The 25,058-nt window shown below is 35.1% G+C and overlaps 1 protein-coding gene across 17 annotated transcripts in view; it reads right to left on the bottom strand.

Moving 5' to 3' along the window:
- Positions 1 to 25,058, bottom strand: part of Nf1 (neurofibromin 1) — a 93,018-nt gene that overhangs the window by 29,837 nt on the left and 38,123 nt on the right. For 9 of the 17 annotated variants that reach the window (XM_087348599.1, XM_087348600.1, XM_087348601.1 and 6 more), the window contains 20 exons: positions 24,538 to 24,777; positions 23,321 to 23,512; positions 21,810 to 21,947; positions 20,353 to 20,491; positions 19,002 to 19,166; positions 16,100 to 16,339; positions 15,286 to 15,466; positions 14,202 to 14,385; positions 13,962 to 14,097; positions 12,511 to 12,672; positions 11,666 to 11,924; positions 11,418 to 11,556; positions 10,062 to 10,167; positions 9,414 to 9,537; positions 7,704 to 7,837; positions 6,580 to 6,720; positions 4,396 to 4,483; positions 3,379 to 3,549; positions 2,163 to 2,290; positions 211 to 438 (listed from right to left, as the gene is read on the bottom strand). In XM_087348599.1, the coding sequence (XP_087204725.1) occupies positions 211 to 438; positions 2,163 to 2,290; positions 3,379 to 3,549; positions 4,396 to 4,483; positions 6,580 to 6,720; positions 7,704 to 7,837; positions 9,414 to 9,537; positions 10,062 to 10,167; positions 11,418 to 11,556; positions 11,666 to 11,924; positions 12,511 to 12,672; positions 13,962 to 14,097; positions 14,202 to 14,385; positions 15,286 to 15,466; positions 16,100 to 16,339; positions 19,002 to 19,166; positions 20,353 to 20,491; positions 21,810 to 21,947; positions 23,321 to 23,512; positions 24,538 to 24,777 (3,295 nt within the window). Of the gene's footprint in view, positions 1 to 210; positions 439 to 2,162; positions 2,291 to 3,378; positions 3,550 to 4,395; positions 4,484 to 6,579; positions 6,721 to 7,703; positions 7,838 to 8,814; positions 9,101 to 9,413; positions 9,538 to 10,061; positions 10,168 to 11,417; positions 11,557 to 11,665; positions 11,925 to 12,510; positions 12,673 to 13,961; positions 14,098 to 14,201; positions 14,386 to 15,285; positions 15,467 to 16,099; positions 16,340 to 19,001; positions 19,167 to 20,352; positions 20,492 to 21,809; positions 21,948 to 23,320; positions 23,513 to 24,537; positions 24,778 to 25,058 lie in introns of those variants that run through there. The other 8 variants (XM_087348602.1, XM_087348606.1, XM_087348612.1 and 5 more) reach the window with 6 other exon arrangements.

The raw sequence follows: 25,058 nt of genomic DNA, 5'->3' as shown, positions 1-25,058 counted from the left end.
CAATATAATTTAATTGTACTATATCTCACTACAAGTCATTATGTAGACATTTTGTTGTATGTGTGTTGCCCTATGCTCTGAAGGCATTTGCTCTAATTTTATTCAATTCATATGTTGTACTTTATCAGGTTTTAGTTCAAACAGTGTGATATTACTATTTTCTTTACATGATTCTCAATATTTTTAGGACATACATTCTATTTTGCTCACCTGATGCTGAGTTTGCTGCTGAGCATGCTGCTTTTGTTGTCTTGCCTGTGCTATCGCCGTTTGGTCCAAAAGATCCCATGACTTCTGTCTCCTATTGGTTGGGGTACCTGCACCACTTCCGTGCTGCTGCAGCTGGTGATTACACTGTCCATTATTAATTTCACTTCGTTGGGAAGGACTTGATGTTGACACTGCATGCATAGCAGGTGAAACACTAGCAGCAGGGGGCTGCAACAAACAAATGCCAAATATAAAGTACAAATACATATTTAGAATAAAGGATTCACTGTTAAGTTCTTACATAGATCATGTATGTAGCATTCTTTTTTTCATGTAAGATTTGAGGTTTTCACAGCGGTGAGTATGAAGATTTCTGTCTTCTGGGTTGTTGCGCTGTGTAGTCTGGTAGATGTTTACCAACATTTCAGAGGTTATACTGCCTCCGTCAGGACGATTACTACTTTTGGGGGCATGTCAAGAGCCTCGTTTACGAGACACTGGGGATGACCCAGAACAACTTTTGGCCAGAATACTTGCTGCATCTGACATGGTCCGTGAGACTCCTGGGGTATTTGAAAGGGCCGATGCAATGCCTGCATTGAATGTGGAGGACGCCACTTTGAACACCTGTTGTAAGTTTGGTTTGTAATGTAATCCTTGTACAGTAAAACCTCTCTAACTTGGACACTTGCAGTTCCACGATAATGCGTCCAACTTACAGAGGTGTCCAAGATAGAGGGAAAGGGGAAAATCATCCTTTCAAATTGTCGTGTAATAACAATGTGGTAATTGTAAAGTATTATGAAGCCCTTCACAAAAAGGAAATTACTGATAAGAAAAATCAAAAGGGTAAATTAAATTTTTACAAATTTTGTTTTCAATAAATTAAACTTGCATGGATAAGCTCAAAGGGAAGGGCGCCAATACTTTACGTTTACCGACAATGTCTTCTATTTTACATAATCTAACTACTGTAGGCTTGCTCGAATTAAGAATTAATGACAATAATAATAATCTTTTAAAACCCACTCTCATGGTTGCACATTACACCCCAGCCTCAATGAAATTTTAAATGTTCAGAATGTATGTTTTTTAATTGTACTTAAGGCATTAGCTCAACATATGATGTCACTTATTTCTTGCAAAAAGCCCATCACAAGACACTGCTTTTTTGCTTTCATCTTGGAATTTGCCCGTCCTCTTTCTAATTTTCACCGCAATCCAAATAAAGTTTCAACCATTCCTGGTTGATTAAGAGCGAAAGCATACCGTTCCAATTTCTGTTAACACTGTTTAACTCAGTTGCAAGCACAGTACTGACAAAATTTAAACTCCAGTGAGGTGTTTAACAAAAGAAAAACTATACACTTTCACTGCATTCCAGTGATGTGCTCAATGTCTCACACCCTCAACCATAAGCAAATCCTCAGGTAGAAGGCATTCATCAGTCAGAAATTCAAAACAACAAAATACTAAATGTAATTGTTTCCCATAAAAGCATCGAAGTTAAGTGCATGAACCTGTCCAACTTACAATAAAAAGGGGTGACCAAGTTCCAGGATAAAGGGGTGTCCAAGATATAGGGTATTGTGAATATGTAAAATTATAGGATATTCGCCAGTTCCAATTAAAAGTGTCCAATATAAAGGGGTGTCCAACTAGAGGGGTTTTACTGTACATTAATAAAAAACAAAATGAAGCTAGTAGGAGAATAGCAAAGGACGATTATTTCAGCGGTATGTTATCAGACTTCCCTACCTTCAATGGCCACGACTGACTCGGGATAACTTTGGACATGAATTCCTATTCAAAAGTTGTTCTCTCCGAGTCCCTCTATACGCTCCTTTAGTTTGGCCCTAACATTTTGAATCACCCTGTATATTTATTTGTTTTAATTTGCTAATATTTGTAAGAACTGTTTAGTGTAAAATGATCCTATGAAGAGTACTCACATGTGGCATAAGACTAAGGTGATTGTCAACAGCAAAGTTCTCACCAGAACTTGACTCTGGTATCATTCTTGCTAATGAATGTTTCACATGACAACGACTTCTCACTTCCTCTGATACAGACACCAATGCTGAAACAAGCAAGTATGTTATTAACCCAAAAGAGTTAATAACACTTCATGAGAAGCTGATAGTCACTTAGATGATCAAGAAATTACCTGCCTTTTTTGGAACTTAAAGATTCATTAATGAGTTCACAAGAACCTGTCACTGGACACTATCCTGAGGCAGTTATTTTCAATCCATAGCTTCACATCCTATTTCTTTAACATAAATTTTAATATTATTCTTACATGTCTTTCTGTTTTACAAGTGGTGTCTTCATATCAATGTCTTACAACTAAAGTTCTGGAGGAATTTCTCATTTGTGCATGTTAGCTGCCCTGCCTTCATCATCTGCATCGATTTAATTACTTTAGTAACATTTGGTGAAGAGTATAAATTTTGAAGCTTCTTTTCTGTAATTTTGTTAATTCTCTGATTACTTTCCCATGACTTTGATCAAACATCCTCAATCTATGTGAGACCAAGTTTCACACCCATATAAAATAACAGGTAATCATAGTATGTTACAACTCTGGAAACCAAACTTCAAATGTTAAAAATTACATTTTATAGTATCACATTTATGTGCTCTTTCACACACTTCTCATCAATACTGTGGTCCAAAAACAACACACTGTAAAATAAAGGATAAACCATACTAACAATGGAAAAATTTATAGTTTACAAGTTGACACTTCAGTTCATAAGCACTGATCTAGACCAATTCTGCTATTGTGCAACAATAAACAGCAAAAGAGCAAGCGCACAGTTAAAACAAGAATGTCTGATACAAATTTAAAATATCTATGTCAATGAAAAGTGAATAAGCTATGAGAGATGAATTTTCTTGTGCTTCAACATTACTGAAAGATGTACAAATATAATTACAATGACAATAATGATTATAATAATAATTCATATTAAAAATTGTATTTACTTATTAAAATACTTGACAACAGCAAGTCAATTACAAGAATTTAAAAAATGACAAATTATTGAAGGAAAAAACAAATTAACAACAGCAATAAAATTAAATTAATAAAAGACACATTAGCACAGCCTGAATTCATTTACATCACTACATACAAAAATAATACCCATTTTGTGTGCATACCTGCTAAGTATGCCACACTCTCTGGTGTCACTTCAAATTTATCTCGTTTGTGTGGTTTAGCTATGATGCCAAGCAGCATTGTTAAAATCCTTGTTGTACGGGAAACAGTGGTTGGAGTTGGATGGCGGAAACCTTTCAATAAATGTCCAACCAACGCAAAATGGAAATTTGCTGCAAAGGAAAAAGTTACAGGATATTCAATCAACAGGCAATGCAATTACAAGGGTTGTATTCAGATTTCTGTCTTCTGGGTGGTTGCACTGTGTAGTACGGTAGATTTTTACCAACGTTTCAGAGGTCATACTGCCATCATCAGGGCAATGAATGCGACAATTGGATGGATGGGGCTAGGACCGTGAACGGAGTAGCCTGCCCCTAGCCAATGGGAGCAGGTGTCAAATGAGGTGTGGGTGGGGACCAATAGGAGCGCGTGGGCATGTGTGAGATAGAGGGAGAGAAAGGAAAGAGAGAGATGGGTCGAGGTGCAGCCCTTGTGACACAAACACTGCCTGGCATTTAAAAACAGACTGTAAAGAAATGCCAAAGTTTAAACCCATTCGTGGTGTTTTACCCAAATGAAAAAATAAATTGTATTTTGAACATTTCAATAATTTTAGCAGATTTTGAAACTGTGAAGTCATATGGTTCTGTACCTCCAGGATGCAGAACTCTTAAACAGGCTACAAAAATATCTGTTTCCCTCTTAAATTGGGGATTTTCAGCATACGCAATATTATAGCCTGTTCGATAATGTTAAAAGCTGATACTGAGTGAATGTGTTATGTTAAAGCAAAAAGGTCATCTATATTTTAATCTTTGTTATTATCTCTGCAACAGATTTTTAACTACTGTCTAATTTGTGTTCTACAAAAAAGGTGTTACACCATGCCACTACACATTGCTCCAAGAAACATACATACAAGTTTCCAGTTTTTATAACATTTGCATATCAACAAAAACAATAATAATTATCATTAATATTATTTTATCAATTCTGAAGGAAATTTCTTTACTCACATTTGAAGCTCAGTCCTACAGAATGGTCAAGTTGTTTGAAATGCCACTCCAAAGGTTCTCTAGTTGCCATCATCACTTGTCCCAGGGTCTGACAATGTAACATAACACATTTTGAAACAAAAAAATTGACAGTGGAACCATGGTTCCGGAGAATCTGACGTAAATACGTCTTTATATTTAAATTATATTTAGGCAATAAATACAATGAAAGGTTTATATATTAGCTTTATTCTGAATATTCCCTTTATACAAGCTTTACAATTGAGTAAATACTTTGATTAAGACATTGTTTATTTAACCTGAATTAGTTGCACTTAATTTGGGTCTGTGGTAGCTGAAATATGTTATAGAATTTGTGCACTTTAGAGTAACAACATTTCGTACAAACACCATATCTATACAAGATTTTGATCTAGTAGTACTTTACTAAGGATTTGACATGAACATTAAGCCAAATGTTTCCTCCATAAATGTGACAAAGCTTTGATTATCCTCCTTCTTTAAATCAATGTTAAAATCTCCTGCCAATATTATGGGCATTGTATTATGACCTTCTGTGGCCATATAATCCCTCATACACAGTGCATTACTTTGCAGCTTACGGTATCTATATTCCCTCATAAGTTCAGCATTAGTTTTTGGAACTTTTTTGGGAACTTCAGGTTCATTATTTAATACTTCTATTTTTTTTACATTTTCTGTACTGTCTCATATATTCTGCATTACAGACTCTTTTAGCTTCAATGTCATCCCTCTTGTTATCTCTACATAGTATGATGCAACACACAAAGCAGCAGTAGCGTGAAGTGTGATGCGCCTTTATCCCTTACCTCAAACTTTGTTTAATTGTAAGAGACCACGATGTCCACCGGCAATGATCAATTTAATCAAAACTAAAATGGAGAGAGTGGAGGGCAGTATCACAGATTTCTTAATAATTCTTATATAAGATAAGTACTTGTGACATTCTAAAACGTTTTTAACAGCACAATATTATCTACTCTACGACGCACTTCTTCTACAAGCGATTCATAGTTCAGCTCTTTCCGCAATAAGAAAAGCGGATTGCTGACGGCAGTAATGAAACACAACAATGCCGAATAAACAGATGACATAACAATTGTTCGTAATGCTGTTTTTGCCGAATGACCCTTCCGTAGACATATTTACGTCAAAAAGTTAACAGATTATCTTTCACAGAATGTGCTCACATATAATTTATATGGATTTTTTGCTCAACAACCAAACCAAGTTGTTTACAATGGCAATTTTTCCACACTTTCAAAATGTGATCCCTTGAGATGATTCATGATAGAAAAGTGTAAAAAGTCACATGGAGTGAGATCTGGTGAGTAAGTGGGGTGTTCCAGGACCAAAATTAATTTTTTGTCAGAACCTCCTTGGCAGAAATCACTGTGTATGCGCGTGCATTGTCATGAAGAATCCAGTTGACTGCGAACAATTCTGGCTTCTCACAATAAACCACTGTCTTAGACATTCCAAAACTTGGGGATAAAAGTTGTGGTTGAAAGTCCGGCCAGGTGGGACAAACTATCAGAGCACTATCCCCCTGCAGTCAAAGAAATAATCAAAACTGTCATGACTTTTGATTTTGATGTCCATGCCTTCTTGGGGCAGGACAAGATTTCCACTGTGTGCTCTGCTGCTTTGTTTCAGGGTCATACTAAAAAAACCATTTTCAACACCAGTGATGATTTTGGTTTGATTTTTTCCCAAGTTCAAACAAAAATTTCTTGTTGATTCTTATTCAAAGCATTTATTGCCCATTTCTGTGATGAGCTATCTGGAAATTGGTGGAATACTGTAGTGCCTTCTCTGATAATCTCTGTGTATTTATACACAGCAAGAGAGTTGGGTACAGACTCAGTTCAGAGTCAAATTTAAGAGAGTTGTATGAAAGTGAGCAAATTGTGAGTATTGTGAGAAGTACGTTATATTGTGGAGTGTGCAGTTACTGACTGTGAGAAGGGAGGAAAACAAAAGAATAAAACTACTTATACCCACATTGAAGTCTGGGCATCCATAAGCAAGATTGTGATTTGTAAACTGATAGCATTATCAAAGAAATGATTATGTGGAATAAATTCATCTTTCAATTTGAATAGCCCACAACAGTTTAATTGCAGTTTCCATTACAGTATTCTATTCAGAAGCCAAACTCACCTTTTCCTCAAAGGTCCCTTGAGAATCAAGTGTATGTAGATTTTGTTCCAACAGCGCCAACCCAGAAGCATAAAGTGATATTTCATCAAGCTGGAGAACTGAGACCCCAACCCAAAACAGAGCATGATGTATTGGTGATTCCTAAAGCAAGCCGTAAGGAAAATGAATTTCAGTAACAACAAATTTCAAAAGGATATAACTCCATCTCCAAGCAAATATGATAGTGTCTTCCTCAAAAAACAAGAGGTATCATCTGCTATCACCCTGTTACTTTGCCCTTCAGAAATAACATGCTTCCTCCTTATTCCTTACAATTCTTTCTGTTATAGTAACATGCCTAGCAGGTTTGAATGTACAGCTATTAGTCTTCCTCAGATGACTGATAAAGGTTTACGGAAATGACTTCAGAGCATGTCACATAACATACATACACACACTTCAAATATGCAGAGCTGTACAATACGGCTCACTAACAACTATTCACCACAGTCAAACATCACGTTCCTTATGCTTCACTATCTGTAATTTCTAACTGCATTTTAAGCACTTATTTTTGAGTATCTAGTTTTATACAGCCTGGACCTATATTTACTAATAACTAAACAGAAAGAATCAGTAACACTATGGCAAATAATAAACAAATAGAACAGTTGACAATGTTTTTCTGGGATGTTATATTGTGTAGACTTGTAGGCAGATACCAATATTTTGTAAAAACATTGTGTCTCCATCTTCAGTGCTGAAGATGAAAACAATTATGTTCCTCTGAAATGTTGGAATCTACCTATGAGTCCACATGGTGTCACAACACACAACAACAAAATCTACATGTTCATTGCCATGAAATCTCACAAAATGAACAGTTCATTTAAACATATAGGATATCTAATAAACTCATACAGCAAGAGACAAAAAATAAAAGGCAAATATTTATATATATAAATGGATAAGTTTACAGAAACTCTGGTAAAATAATTTCCAGGAGTCATACTTGAAATCAAACAAAAATTTGTTGAATCAGTATTAAATTACAGTACTGGGACATGGACACCAGGGTGAAAGAGACAAAAGAAAAACAGTGTCTATATTGATAAATAAGTCTGGTATGTGTTATATGGACTTACTGGTCTCAGCAAAGGCTGCAATCGTGTGAGGCACACAACCAATGCCTCTAACAGAATGATGTCATTGAAGCTCTCCAATGCTTTAACAAGTATCCTGAGGATTTGCTTTATATCCTGATCTGTGACACTCTTACCTGGCAGAAAAGGAGAGAAGTAATTTAATGTTTCATATATCATTTTTTTACAAACTAAGATACCCAATAGCCACACAAATGACACTTACTCTTCATTTCACAACATCTGGGAAATAAGTTAATTAGCCTGAAGGATGATACGAGGCGCGTCCACAAAGTAAGTTTCCCACTCGTCCCACAGCTAGCAAACCTTATATTGCGCGAAGCGACTGTGCGTACGTGATAGAGCAATGACGTAGCATGGCGCATGCACTAACGGTACTTCCCGCGTTCTCACAATAGCATCGTTGCAGCTGTTGAAGATGGAGGTTCTTATTCCAGCTCCCGCCGACTGTGAAGTGCGGTCAGTGATAAAGTTTCTGAATGCACAGAGCATAGCGCCGATCGAAATTCATCGTCAGCTGTGCCGGGTCTATGGGCCTAACGTCATGAGCAAGCAGATGGTGCGTCGCTGGTGCAGACAATTTTCAGCAGGTCGACAAAGTGTGCATGATGAGAAGCGCAGTGGGAGGCCATCCATCATTACAGACGACCTTGTGGAGCTTGTGCGGGAACGCATTATGGATAATCGTCGCTTCACAATTACGGAACTCAGCAGTCATTTCCCGCAGATTTCCCGCTCCTTGTTGCACAAAATTGTCACGGAGCACCTGTTGTTCAGGAAATTGTGCGCCAGGTGGGTGCCGAAGCAACTGACACCAGAACACAAAACACACACAGTGGTTCCAATCCCAGGCGGCAGACTTCTACGACACAGGTATTCAAAAGTTGGTCCCACGGTATGACAAATGTCTCAATTCTGGTGGCAAATATGTTGAAAAATCGCTGGACACTTGCTGTATCTGTTGCAATAAATATTTCCATGAAATTGTGTTTTGTTTCTGTAAACGGCCCCAGGGAAACTTACTTTGTGGACGAGCCTCGTATAATGGATATAACAGCAGCAGCATGTAACTTTAAAATAAAAACTACGCAAATGTACTGTACAACTGCTTTTCAACATAACCTTTATTTGTAAGAGTAACAAAAAAGAAAGCACATTAATAATATTTAATGTTAATAAATGCAATGTTTTATTTATACTTTGCACATGTGTAAGTAAATATTTTAAAATATCTATTTATCATAATGAAGCAATCTGTCTGTTGAAACACCTCACACTGTTTTCATAAACCAAAATTGCAGCTACCATCAGTTTGACTAGGATGTGACTCCAAATGACAGCTTGTGATGAATTTTCCAACCGATTTCCATGTATGCTTGCTGTTCCATGGGAAAACAACAAGACAATTTTTTTATGTAACGAAAACAACAGAAAACATTTTTATATGTATCCTTTGTCCATTTCTTGTACATAAGCATGTGTTAATAAAAAGAAATAAATAAATAAAAAAGGCTGAACCAGACCCTTCTGTGATTAAGGAAATTAATACTCAAAAAGGAAACCAATGTTTTTATTAATAGTACAAAATTACCACAATGTGTGTACAGCAGCTCATATTGGTGAATGAGTAGGGATGATTATTTACCCTAACTCATGGGATGAGGTAAATGAACGTACTGCTACATTACTTACTGATGCAGCCAAATACAATAAGAGCCCGTGGTTGGAGTGCAGGATTGTAGCAAAATGCAAAACTCTTTGCCAAAGCTGTCCAGGTCTGTAACCACTCACAATTAGGAATGTCTCGCATACATGCCTGAAAGAAAGGCTCAGTCACCTCATTTGCTTAGAAAACAGTACAGTAGATTAAAAACCATCATGCAACATACAGCACAACAAAACAAGAAACTCAAGGCATTTTATAGACAAGCGAGTAGACTAAAATGAAAATAATAAAAAAGGGAGTAACAAAATCAAGCCTCTACACAAGATATTGCAACATCTGTAACTTCAGAGGATGAAATAGAGTACCTTACTGCCTTCATCTTCAAAAACATTACTTTATTCACATTTGTCATATGATCATAAACAAAGTGTAAATGTTGAAATTATTCCAATTCATACTTCACTATTATGAACTTTCAGAATAACATTCTCAGTACTTTTTTCCTTCCAAGAAGCCAAAATAATAACACTTTTAGAGTACTACAAAACCATGCCAGTTTCTGAACAATTTTATTGTAAGAAAATATTTGCAATCCCAATGTAGATATCACATTTGCTAACACAATGCAGTAATATTCAGCTTCAAGAATATAAACAGTCAAGTTTGTCACTAACCTCCATAATTTCTAGCAGTGCATCAGTGATGACTTCTAGAGATGTGAGCGACAGCTGCTCGCGTTCAGAGTTGTTTGTTCCCGATGAACTTCGTTCTTGTCCATACCTGCATCAAGTTTAAATATGTCTAAAATATAGAAGACATGATCTAAATAATGTACAGTAACTTAATTCATACTTAGATAAACTGCACTGGCTACGATGAACATGTCCTCACATGTTACTGCATGTCCAGGTGTGTTTCAAGATAGTTTGATTACTTCAGTCAACCATGGTCCGTGTTAAAAGTCAAAGTGTTTCTGACACAAGTTAATTTAACAATCCGATGATGTGGTAACATCTGAACATAAAATAAATAAAAAAATTAAATTAGATTTAAAAAACAACAGAAACACACTTTGGTGATTCTAAAAACCAAATATGAGAGGTGTGTTCATATTAAATATGATACTCTAGTACTTAACACTACTTTATTACTACATAACCTGCACACTTCATCAACCTCAGACTGGATATACAGAAAAGGTCTCTAGATTAATACATCATTCTGAGAAAAATCCCTACATATGCTGGGGGTATATATATTTACATTGCACAAGGTGTCCCACTTAATGTGTAATTCACCATGACAGCATGCCATTGCATGCTAGTAGGTGGGTTCAGAATTATGTGGGACTCCCTGTAGAATAGTATGCCTGAGTATGACCAGTCTATCTGTTTATTATGACTTTCATAGTAAAATAATGAGGGCTGACAAATAAATTAATTGTGGTTAAGACACTTGTGTACTATAATAACTGTGGAAGTTATGCAGATGGGACTGTTAAGTTCCAACTCAAAGGGTAGAAGCCAGACAAAATGTAGTCCTGGTCTTCCTTTTTAGAAGATGTGTACCTATTCATAAACAAGACAAGTAAATGGCCAAGATAATAATTTTCCTGAAGTAATCAACTTATTTTAAAGAAAATTTAAAATATTATAATAGTGCTTTGGAGAAATAACATACTTGGGCCTAACACTTGAAGTTATTGACAATTAAAATGTTGTAAGATTGGAGGTTTTCACAGCGGTGAGTCTTCTGAGTTGTTGCGCTGTGTAGATTGGTCAATGTTAAAATATATTTTATACAATTAATCAATTTGTTACCCATATATCACTCTTTACCGGTGATCTATACAATATCAAAGAATATAAAGTAAATCACTCAGGTCCATTATGTTTACTTCTCGAAAACAATATATATAAAATTATTAAAAAGTAAAGAACAAGTAATGGCAACTAATCATTTGTATCTGTTAATATATTTCTCTCTCCAAAGCAAAGATAAGCACAAAGAAATTATTGTGTACAACTTACCAGCGTTCATTTGGATGTCGGTAGCTTGATCTAAATGCTGTGACTGCAGCTGACTTTACCTTGCTGATTCCAAAAAGCAGATAAAACTTGGGCAGGGAAAATTCATCTAAACTAAGTCGTAAAACTCTCTGAGTTTCCTCTGTTGAAAAACAAATATATGGTCAGTTTATTATAATGTTATCTTCAAAACTGCAACTTACACAGACAATGAAATTAGATTTTAATAGAACTGAAGCAAATTAAATTACCGCTAAAAGAAGGCTTGGTGCAGGTACACAGAGAGTGAATTATGTTTATAACCAGGCCATGAGTTGCAGCTCTCATACTCAAAGACCCTGAACACACAAGGATGGTAACAGCATGGAATAAATATGGCAGATGGCGTGCCACATCTAAGCAATTGTTGAAAGATAACATTAGGAGGTAGCGTGCAAGTATTGCTATGTCATCCCACATCATATGTTGTTCTAGCAATGGTGTAGGAGAGGTACAAGTTTTGTCAAATACCTGAAAAATTATAAACATAGATCAATGACACATACTTAAATAAGGGATCTCAGACATTTCCTCATTAACATTTGCAACAGCAAAACTTTACAGTTAACACATGAACCCTCTGGAGTTGTGGCTCATCCAAATACTGTGATATTTAAACCATCAGTCCTACAGCAAAAAAAGATCAACTGGTTAATGTTGTATACTGAATTAATCACTATTAATTCTGAGAATCATATGGCATCCATAAATACACCCTTTGAGCAAACTTAACAGTTACTGAATGTCAAAGCAGGGCTTTAGAGTTAAATCACAGAAGTATAAAATAAATACTGTCATTACTGTATCATTGATATTTAATTCTGATGTTGGATCTGTGTTATATCACTGAAATGAAACCTTGAAGAAATATTAAACAAGGATTCAACTACAATAAATCTATAATTAAAGTACTCAAACAGAAAATTATATGTTTATGCAGCCTTTAAATACATATCCTGAACATGAATAAACAACCTCAGTATGACTACAGCTGCAAAATACAAATTAATTGTCAATCCATAAAAGTGATACTGTAACATAAATGGCGTCATCTTACCCGACACAGTCTTCCAATCACTTTCTTAGCTACAAGATGAACATTGGCTGAAGCCAAAGCAACAGCAGTATCTGCCATGATTTCCACCATGGGTGAGCCAAGCCCACTTGTCACTGAACGATGTATAAAACTGTCCAATACCATATCAATAAGTTCAGGTACCTGTGTAACAATTTGTCATTTCATGAGAATCAAACCTGTCAATAATCTTCATTAAGTTACTTACCATAGGATTAATGACTTTAACAAAAGCTATACAATAATATTAATTTTTAATTAAATAACAATCTGGAAGTTTGATGCATATACAATATGACACACACTTCCATTCCATGACATTTAAGGATATTACTAAAATTTTTAATATTTATTTTAAATGCATTAAAAAGTTTACAATGCAATTAAATTCAAAGATTTATAATCTTCACACTAGAAACAGATGATCTCACAGACCAACTTAATTTTAGAATGCACCAGAAAGGTACATTATGCAGGAATGAAACCGTATAACAAGTTCCTGGTAACAACTGAAAGTTAATTCACTAACCAAAGACAATTTCAATTAGCATCAAAATAATTTCTTTGTTATACACCTTTAACCCTGTTGATGAATTTATAAACCTTGCATAATTAACAGTAATTTAGTAATTACATATGAAATTGTAAAACTCACAGTGGAATAATTACATGGAACTTCTCATTTATGTAAGAATTACATGTATCATGTGTCTTGTGCTTTTTCTATGTACTGTTCCACATCCTAATTAAACAGGATTCATGGAATGCATAAAACCATAACCCACTAATCACCTGTATGTCTGTCTGTCTGTCTATATATCTATCAATCTATGTACCCACCCACCCATATAACTTGTCCATATATTATGTCTGTCTATTAACCAAGACAGAGGCAGGGAAGCTCAGTCAACATAGTGTCTAAGCAAGGACCAGACAATCAGAATTCAATCCACGGCAGGAATAAAAGATTTTTTCTAGTCTCTGTATCCAGACCAGCTCTGGGGCCCATGCAGCCTCTTATCCAATGGGTAAAGCACAGCAGGGGCATGATGCTGACCACTAACCCCAACTAGTGCTATGGTCAAGAATGAGGAGCTAAACCCCCAGCATCACCACCACATCCTGCGGGATAGCTTCATTCTACTTGACCTTACGTAAATACCCAAGAAAGAAAAATATTTCTTAACCTGAGAAGATATTTAAATACTTCTTTTAGACCACAGGCACAACTCATTCACTCACAGTATAAACTATAGATTATTTCATAGCTCAAAAGATAAAAGTGTTCATCCTTGAAGAGTGTTTTTCAGCTACAGAGACTTCAGATTACTATTGTTTTTATATGTTAAAGTTGAAGAAGGAAACCCATTGCTACATAAAGCCAAATAAGAGAATTACCCATTAAGAATGTACAATCAAAATATATAACATACCTGACCAATGGATCCCCATATCTTAGCCTGTATAGATGGATACATCTCCACCTCTTCAATGGTCAAAATTATAAGTTTCTCCAAAATTTGTGCCACTTTCTGTTGGCGTTTACTTTCATCTGAAGGTTTACAGAACCTATACACAATCAATAAAACATGCCAGCATGAAATTATATACAATAACAATCCTAATCCACATGATACACTAGACAAAACACAAACACGTGGTAAAATACCAACCTGACTAGGTTTGCTAACCATGGTGTCATATATTCAAGGCACAAGTGTTTGAGCTCAATATTGGAAACTCTGAACCCCTGGATGCACTCTTCTAAAAACTCAAGAGTGAGATGGGGTTCATTTGTTGCAAGCTTTTCACTTACAGATTTGATGAACAGTGTGTTGTTTGATGGAATACATATACCTAAAATATAAAGAAATAAGTTCAACACGCTAAAATTCCTTTAGCATCCCCAGAATTTCTGCCAAAGCCAAAGTATTCCAGAGAAGCAGTTCAACAGTTTCAACATGTATAAATTAACATTCTGCTTCTATGGCGAGGGCACCAATAGATATAGAGTATGTTTGCATGTCATGAAAATCTTTGAAAGACAATAATAAGCATACAAGATAGTTCAGTGGTCATACTAAACAAAGAAATCATACAGCTTAAAGCAATGAAAAAGACTCTCTGATGCAAAGAGATTGGAATATTCCCCCACTCCTTCATAATTCAGAGATTCAAGCTTACCAAATTTGCAATGAAAAAATATAAGACCAAAATTAAAACTGAAATGGTATGACAATTTTTACAAAATTCCCCATTGTCAAATTTAATCAAAATTTGTTTATCTCCATTCTTGAGTTGTTTCATGCATATGGACAGACATTGTGATTTTAGTAGGCACTCTGCAGGGTTATGAATGCACCTAAATTACTAGGCAAATGTCAAAAAAACTCAATCTGTTTCAAGAAAAAGTTATGCTGTTAATCCACTGGCACAGAATGGCATGGTCTTCCTGTTATTCACCTACCTATGGCACTGGTCTGACTGACTGAACTGTAAAATCACAGAATTTTCAAGTACAATCACAAGTATAGTGGCAAAGTTTTTAATTTACTAGTTTAAAAATTATTATAATATGGTAAGTGTTTAAAATAAATGCCAGCTTTGGGTGTTCAATATACTAAAAATTATCCATGTCACTAGGAAGTCTATGAATATGAAATATAAATCCTTCCACTGCATACAGAAATGTCTAACTTTTAACATCTTGTTCATTTCTTATAATGTGACCAATACAAACATTTAACAAAGGCCTACCTGATGTCTCAAGTAATTGGCCCTCAATTTTTAAATCAAATGTTGCAGTAAGAGCACAGAGTTGGTTGTAGGCTGCTGTTCTAAGATTTGGGTCTGGAGATCCCAAATTCAATAGTGCCATATTGAGTAATGTTCCTGGGACATCCTTGGGTCGAATCTTCTGGTGAACTGTCACCGAGTCCTAGAACACAAGTTGGAGAATAGATACAAGTGTCACACAATTAATCCAGCAGAGGAAACAATTAGGTGTGACAATTATATTTGTTCTTGGTTTTACTCATACAAAAAACTAGGAAGTTATGTGTACAGCATACAGCATGCAGAGCGAGGCTACAAACCAAAATTCCAAGAGTATTTATTCATTTACAGTTTATTTAATGACAATGTCAATAGCTCAAATTATAGAGTCAAATAGGTTGAGTAGTAAAAATTGAACAAAAAAAGAATGTGGAAGAAAATGGTCTTGGCCTAATTTAATGTTATATATTCATCAGCCTGGAGCAAGTGAGGACAATTATAAAGAACATATTTTCAAATATTATTCCTAGTATATGTCAATACAACAGGAACATACAAAGTAGCTGCATAGTGAGCAACTTGAATATGAGATGTATATAAAAATGTTTCAGTGAAGATCTGCAGTTCAAGAAAAGTTAAGAAGCTCTTTTCCACAGAACAGACAGGCCCAAATAATGTTAATAATAATTCATCTTGCTCAAATACTTAACATATTTTCTATTTTGTTGGAGATTATGTTTATTAATTATTTAACATTGGTTTCAAGTCACTTTTTCATTTAAAAAAATAAACTTACTGGCTGTGAAAGTTCCCATCGATTCCGGATGTGTATGATGGCTTGCACAATGTTATCACAATCATTGTGAATAAATGATAATGGTCCCGCTTCATTAGCTATTGTTAATGTAAACTGGTTGTCATCTACCAAGCAAACTTCCTCAATCTCTGATGCATAATAAACATCATTCAGAAGAACTGAATGAGACAACACTTTAGTCTTCTCAGATGAAGTTATCTGAATGGCAGTTGGACCAACCTATAAAAAATTTCGCATTTGCCCAGATGTATTAAGTAAACAGGCTTAAAATATGAGCACAACAAACACACAAATTCAGTGGTATTATAATCTGACATTGAAGTCAACTCCAAACAGAACAACCTAATGCACAAGATCCATTATTGTTATCATCTCTGAGGAGATGATAACAATGTATTGGTAAAGCCAGTCTTCTATGTGGCTATTTTCACTAGTTTTCACTTTATGTTATATATATGCTAGTTTCCTTCTTACATGACTATCATACCTTTCATTTAACAACCTTCACAATATTAGGATATAAATCATAAGCTTCTATGAATGCAATTTTTTCTTTCTATCAATTAATATAATTTCTATTATGTCCAAACACTTTCCTTATACCATTTACAAATACAAGTAATATGAATTTTGCCCTCAGAAGATCATAGTCCTGCAAAACAATGAACAAAACAATTTATGCGAGTTTTAATCACTAGTATTTTATAAGGCAGCCAAGACAAGAACAGTTCTCTTCTTCTATTTACTTTGCTTAATTCACTGTGAACATAATTTTATTTTATTTCTTCTTATGTCTTTCTTTTGGAGAAAGCAAAATAAACTGTGGTTTGATGAAGAATGTTCCAAATTAATAGATTGAAGGAAGCAAACAAAATTTCAATGGTTGCAGTATCCAAATAAAACAAATGCAGATAATCTGTGTAACGTGAGGCTAGTAGAACCTTTAGGAATAAGTAAAGGGAATACCTGAAGGGCAAAATTGCTGAACTTGAGACAAATAATAAGGAAAAAAATATCAGAGACCTGTACAGAGGCATTAATAACTTTAAGAAAGGATATCAAGCCCAGACCAATTTGGTAAAGGATGATAGTGGCAATTTGCTTGCAGATCCAATAAAAATTGTGAATAGGTGGAAAAATTTTTTTAGCGAGCTCTTAAATGTTCATGAGACTGGTGATATTAGAAGGATTAAAATACATACAGGTGAACTGTTGGTGCCAGAACCTAGTTTAGATGAAGTAGAACTAGCCATTGGGAAGTTGAAAAGTTATAAATCTCCAGGAATTGATCAGATTCCAGCAGAATTAATTAAAGCAGGTTGCAAAGGGTTGCATATGAGGATCCATAAGCTTATTCAGTTAATTTGGGATAAGGAAGAGATGCCACAACAATGGAAGGAATCCATAATTATTCCTATTCATAAGAAGGGGGACAAGACTCAGTGAGGTAATTACAGAGGAATTTCGCTGCTATCATACAAAATTCTATCAAACATTCTTTTGGCAAGATTAACCCCATATGCGAATGAAATTATTGGGGATCATCAGTGTGGGTTCAGACGAAACAGATCAACGATTGATCAGATCTTTTGCATTAGTCAGATACTAGAGAAAAAATGGGAGTTCAGTGGGACCGTACAAAAATTATTTATAGACTTCAAAAAAGCCTATGACTCTGTGAAGAGAGAAGTGTTATATAATATTCTTATTGAATTTGGTATACCAAAGAAGCTAGTGAGTGTAATAAATATGTGCTTAAATGAAATCTGTAGCAAAATTCGAGTAGGTAAATATGTATCTGAGACATTCTTCATCAAGAACTGTCTAAAACAAGGAGATGGTTTGTCTCCCCTGCTCTTTAACTTTGCGCTAGAATATGCCATCAGGAAAGTCCAAGATAGGCAGGAGGGTTTGCAATTGAATGGGACACATCAGCTATTGGCATATGCTGATGATGTTAATTTATTGGCGGACAATATAAATACAATAAAGAGGAACGCAGAAGTTTTACTAGAGGCTAGTAGATGGGTGGGGCTAGAAGTAAATTCAGAAAAAACTAAGTACATGTTAGTATCTCGTAATCAGAAGACAGGCGAGCAAAATTATCTTAGGGTAGCTAATAAGTCCTTTGAAAGGGTTACAAAGTTCAAATATCTGGGAACAACAATAACAAATCAAAATGACACACATGAGGAAGTTAGGAGGAGATTAAATTCTGGAAATGATTGCTACTTCTCAGTGCAAAATATTTTGGTTTCCCGTCTGATTTCTAAGAACCTGAAAATTAAAGTATACAAAACAATAGTCTTGCCTGTTGTTTTGTATGGGTGGGAAACCTGGTCTCTCACTCAGAGGGAGGAACAGACATTGCAGGTGTTTGAGAATAGGGGGTTGAGGAGGATATTTGGGCCTAAGAGAGAAGACGATGGGGCGTGGAGAAAACTGCATAATGATGAGCTTAAAAATCTGTACTCCTCCCCCAGTATTGTCAGGGTGATTAAGTCGAGAAGAATGAGATGGGCTGGGCATGTAGCGCTCATGGATGGGACAAGAGGTGTGCACCGGGTACTGGTTGGGAAACCTGAAGGGAAGAGACCGCTGGGGAGACCTAGACATAGATGGGAGGATAATCTCAGGCGGGATCTATGGGAGATAGGAGTTGAAGGAAACTGGATTTTGTTGGCCCAGGACAGGGTCCGGTGGAGGGCTTTGGTTGGTTCGGTGATGAACCTTCAGGTTCGGTAAGCCATCTAGTTAGTTATGTCTTTCTTTTATGTCAATAATATTCCTAAACCAATGCTTTTCAATCATAAGTTTAAAATTATACTTTTCACAAAATGTACCCAATTCCTACAGCTTTCTTCCTAGTTTCATGAGTTACCTTAATGGATCCTTTAGTGTCCTTGTGAGATAATTTAAGTGCATTATTGAAAACTTTAAGATCTTCATCAAGAGACAGTGTTGCTCCAGGTAACTTCTGCTGATCCAGATCAATGAAATCATTCAGGCGTGCTGGAGCTTCAATGAAGACAAGTTTACGATTTCCCTATAACAAAAACATGTTCCTTATATTATTTTACTAATCAAAGCAAAAGCATACTGTAATATAACATAGTAGATTAGTGTCCAATATTCTATTAAAATTTCAGATGTTCTCTTTATTATTAAAATGAAAGGTACTTATGCTACACTAGTATGATTAATAAATCCTGTACCTTAATTGTTTTAGCAGATAATAGAAGGCAGACAAGTATAAATGATGTGAGGTCAATCAGAAAAGCAGATTGTGACAACTGACCATTTACTGGTAGTGGCAAAATTGAGGAAGAGGCTTTCAGTAAGTAGACAAACTAAGCAAAATTTCAACACAGAAAGATTTGATTTGAAAAAATTAAATGAAAGAGAGGTAAAGGAGCAATATTAAGTTGATAAATAGAATACACTATTAGGAAAGTCCAAGATAGGCTGGAGGGTTTGCAATTGAATGGGACACATCTGCTGTTGGCATATGCTAATGATGTTAATTTATTGGGTAACAATATAAATACAATAAACACAGAAGTTTTGCTAGACACTAGAAAAAACTAAGTACATATTAGTATCTACTCAGAAGACAGGTGGACAGAATTGTCTTAGGGTGGCTAATAAATCCTTTGAAAGTGTTACAAAATTCAAATATTTGGGAACAACAATAACAAATCAAAATTATATTCATGAGGAAGTTAGGAGGAGACTAAATTCTGGAAATGCTTGCTACTTCTCAGTTCAAAATATTTTGTCTGTCATTTTGTATGGGTGCAAAACATGGTCTCTCACTCTGAGGGAGGAACACAGATAGATTGCAGGTGTTTGAAAATAAGGTGTTTAGGAGGATATTTGGGGCTAGGAGAGAAGAGGATGGGTATGGAGAAAACTGAATAATGATGAGCTTAAAAATTTGTACTCTTCTCCTAGCATTGTCAGGGTGATTTAGTCAAGAAGAATGAGATGGGCAGGGCATGTGGTACGCATGGATGGGGCAAGAGGTGTGAGGTATTGGTCAGGAAGCCTGAGGGGAAGAGACCACTAGGGAGATCTAGACATAGATGGGAGGATAATCTCAGTCAGGATCTATGGGAGATAGGAGTTGATGGAGACTGGATTTTGTTGGCCCAGGACAGGGTCCGGTGCAGGGCTTTGGTTAATTCGGTGTTGAAACTTCAGGTTCAGTAAGCCATCTAGTTAGTTAGTACCTTAATTGGTGCCAGTAAACGATCATGGAACTTGGTATATTCCCGAACCCAATTGTTACAGTTGTATAAGTAAGCTGCATGGATGTTTTCATATGCTACTTCAGGCAAGACATAGAACCACTTCTGTAAGAACTCTGTCCTGATCAATGGAGAAAAGAAAAAATTTACATTCATCAACAACAATGCCAGAACTTAATATGATTTCATCTGAAACAAACGTTACCTCATACAAGAACTTATTAATAAATCATTTAACCAAAACAATTCTTAGCACTGTAAAGATAGCATTCTGAATTATGTTCTGAAACTAACTAGTCCGATTCAAAACAAACCTAAATGTTGCTTTAGTTTGATATTCTACATTAGTCCTCAACTTTCTTACATCTTTACTGTGGAATTAATAAATGGTGACGATGAAATGTGGTGTAAAATAATGTGGCACAATTCACATCCACAATCTAAAGAAACAACAGTCCACAATTACCTGTAGAAATTACACTGGCAATAATTGTTTCCTCTGCAGCCAGATATAAAATTAAATACATTTCAACTGACATAAGAGGACAAACAAATAAATCCATATGTATTCTTAACATTCATACACTTTTTACATGTGGAAAGCAATGTGTAAAATAAATTAACTTAGCACGGTATTGAAATATTTTTTTCAACTCACTTTGAATTCGGGCAGAATATCTGTGCACATGTAAACAAAGTAGTTAAACCACAGTTACGTTGGTTACTAAATGCACAAGTGTGTAATGTTTGAAAGCAGCAGTTACTCCTTAAATCATAGGTCTAATTTTATTTCAAAGACAGCAGCACATTTATATTCAATTTCATTCTGAATTATTACACTGGATAGCACCACCTATATAGTAAATTATCAACATTTTACTTCACCCACAATTCAGTATATTAGAAAATCAAACAAAATGCTATTCACTTGTATGACACTTGTCCCAATTTGAATAAACACATGGGCATATCTGACATTTATTCTTCAGAAATGGCAATAATGAATTAACCATTTAAAGCCCAATGGTAACTATGCTTTATCTAACTATAACTCTGCATTCTGCCCACAGAATGTATTTATGTCTCATAATTCTCAGAATAACCACAAATTATTTCCTTAAACAGCAGTAACCAATTAATCTCTGTAATGGTGAAATGTTGTTTCCCCTGCAGTAAGAACTGAATCTTTAAATATTATTTAGATGAACTGCAGCTTCAACAGGTTAAGGAAATCATGACAAACTGTTGGAACATACTTACAAAATCTTGGATCAAGTTTTTATTCATGAGGTCAATTACCACAAAAAGGAATCTGTAATAACAACACATACAAACAAGAGACAAACGCAGTTTTTTAATTAGACTTCAACATATGGCATCTAAATTCTATTTATAACAAGCCAAGAAACAAACACACTAAACAATTTCTTCTGACTTACCTGAATCGATTGTCCGAACATGCATGCGTAAAGTCCACAACAAGTTCAAATGGTGAATGGCAGAATGGCTTGAGAGTTAAAATCACGTGGTAAATCAACAGATCTCCATTGGTTTCACCAATTCTGTCACAGGAAAAACTAAAATTCCTTACTATAGAAGTAAAGAGGCACAGACACACTCATGTTCACATAATGAATGATTGAATGATAGGTGAACAGAAGTCAAAATCCAAATCTTTTATAATACAGTTGTACAACTGGAATTAAATTAAAACAAATATGTGAAGGCAACTGATGCAGATGAGATAGTGTTACATCCTCCCATCAATTAAAGATTAAGTGTGCTCAATTTGCTTGTAACAATATTCTAACTTTCAAAAATAAATAATCATCTGTATAAAAGATACACTGCACATCCACTGCAGAAATTAACAGAGAAGCCTGTAGTATTTACTGCCATGAAGTGAATGTTGTGTTACACTTGCAATAAAAAAACTCCAACCCAATATTAGAAGATTTTTGGTATGAAGGGCAAGAAGAGATTACTTTTTTATACTGCTATCACTGACCTGGCTTCAACCATCCTGAATAAAGTGTATCTCTATACACAACTGAGTAAACAAAAGGTCAGTTCTGGTTCCATTTTTAACAAACATTTTAACATAGTATTTAGAATGCTCACCTTTGTATTATGAAACCAATTAATTTAATAAATTACTCCTTACTACATCATTTAATTCCTAATATCCAAAATCTATCAATCCATTTAACAGAAATGGTAAAAACTATGTTTCAGTATATTAAGCATAGTACGGGGCATTAATTTTGCCTCATTCTACACCAGGGGTTCTCAACCCATGACCTACAAGTGGCACTCTATGTATGCTGTACATCACACACTTTCGTATGTATTATAAAAATAGTTACCTTCATATCAGAAAATATGTTTTGTTTGTCATCAGTATTTGGCATTACCTTTTCCTGTAATAAAAACTATTCAGCTTGGTGACAAATGTCAAACTAGGACATGCATTATTGATAAACACTTGGATGGATGTATGCAAATCACAAAAACCAAAAATTAAACCTGATTTTGAAAAATTACTCAAGTAAAATCAGTATAAAATATCACACTAATAACTGAATTTGTTACATAAAATTAATGACATGTTAACCTCTTAGTAGCAGTGCTTTAAGTTCGTAGCATGTTCAATAAACTGATAGTTGATAAGCAGGGGTGAATGTGGCCCTAGTTCTGGAAAAGGTTAAGAACCCTTGAAACGAGGATTATTTTTAAAATGTAATATTGAAATGCATGGGATCGACCTCATTCATAATCATGCAGCTTGTAAGTTATTAAGCAAGGGTGAATGTGGCCTCAGAACTGGAAAGGGTTAAGAACTCCTGTTCTGCATCACTAACAGACAAGATTCAAAAGTCAATACTGAATGCAGAAACTAAGTTATTGTTAGTGAGAAACTCTCTACATATTTCATAATGCAAGAACTCACTTATATCGACGAGCTATGTAGTAGAAGACAGGATGCCCAGCCTTGCTGGTTCCAGCTTGATAGAAAATGTTTAGGGATTTGATTGACTTAAATTCCTCCTTCTCATGCATGTTGTGTTTTACCATGATTTCTTCGAAGTTGGTACTTGACATGTCTATGGAACTCCACCTGGCATAGGATGAAAACAGCAGACTGCATACCATTACTAGGAGGTCAAGCAAAAAGGCTCAGCCTCGTTACACAGCTACAAAAATACTGTATTTCCTCGATTTTGAGATGTCACCGATTGTAAGAGGTATTCAGGGGAAAAGATTCTATATCAGTTCTTAGATGCCATCAAATAAAAGACACACTCCAATTTAAAAGATTTTAAAATGTGAAAAAAGTGTATTAAAATCAAGGAAATACAGTATAAGTACACTGAACAAATTAAATTCAGTTCTTTATTATCAGTGTGCTGCATCAACAGCCAGAAGGCCAATTACAGATACAGGAAAATAAAGGAAAATAAAATGAATACAATAATACAGAAAGATAACAAAGAGATTATGAAAATATTACATGAGTGTAGAGGACGTTTATACAGGAAGGCAACTTGCTACTGAATATATCAATAAATTTGTAATAACAATTGAAATAAAGTCAATAGATTAAAATGAGAAGAAAGTACACAAAACACACAAGGTACTAGACAAGAAAATTTATATAATTATTATGATTGCAAACATAAAAGACTCCAGATTTAACACTTCTTTATTTGGGTGAATAAAGTACACTATCTCCATACAATAAAAATTATGAATCTGAAATATTCCTCGCTTCAAGGTTTTTCTCATTAACTGTTCAATTTTTATAGCCTCAAATATTTGTTCTATGGTGCCTGGGTATCTGATGTTCATATCAAATGTCCTACAGATATATATCAAAAAGGAATTTCACTACTCTAAGTAAAATTACATTTTCTTGCAACATTTTTACAGGCCTATTCCAAAAGTATTTCAAAGTAAAATACTGTGTATGGCAAAGCATACTTTACACTAATTTGACATGAAATGGTAATTTATACCTACACAGTTAAAGCAGAAACACTATAACAATACTGTCGCAAGTTACACAAGGACGACAATATTGACTGGTGATAGTAGTGATTGTGGCTGTGATGATAACCACTATCAACATGATAATTCTCTTATTGGCAAATATGAATTGATACTTACTGAGAATCTACAGGTTTGTGCTCAGGAGGACCCAAATATGCCAACAATGTTGCCATCTTATCGAAAGGTCGCCGTCCTACAGCTTTATGATCACGACTACTGGATAAGTAATCACCAATTCTCTCTTGGTGATTCCAGAGCAAACGATGCAATGCTAAGATGTTAGCGTCACTGATAAATGACATTGAGTGTGAAGCCTGATCAACAGTTTCACAATCAGAAGCTATCTGGATAAAGAACCTGTAACAATGATACAGAAGCAAACAAAGTGCAGAATGAAAACCAAGGAAGGGTCACACAGAAGAAATTTCCTACCTGAAGTTTGTTTTCCCATCAACAATGGAGTTAAACACAAAGTAGAGTAAAATCTTACATGGAGGCAATTCAGCATCAGATACAGAAAATGGGACTACAATTACTGAAGGTTCAATAAAAGGAGTTCTTAACCAAATAAATACTAAATGGGAAATGTACTGTACATAAAAATGTATTTAAAAGATCATTATATACCTGTACATTTA

Source organism: Zootermopsis nevadensis, unplaced genomic scaffold (genome assembly GCF_977971745.1).
Source record: "Zootermopsis nevadensis isolate Lab colony 2312 unplaced genomic scaffold, Znev_1.0 Znev_ptg000013l, whole genome shotgun sequence".
NCBI classification, from domain to species: Eukaryota; Metazoa; Arthropoda; class Insecta; order Blattodea; family Termopsidae; genus Zootermopsis; species Zootermopsis nevadensis.
The sequence above is the reverse complement of the archived record's forward strand: the minus strand, read 5'-3'. Positions and strand labels throughout refer to the sequence as shown.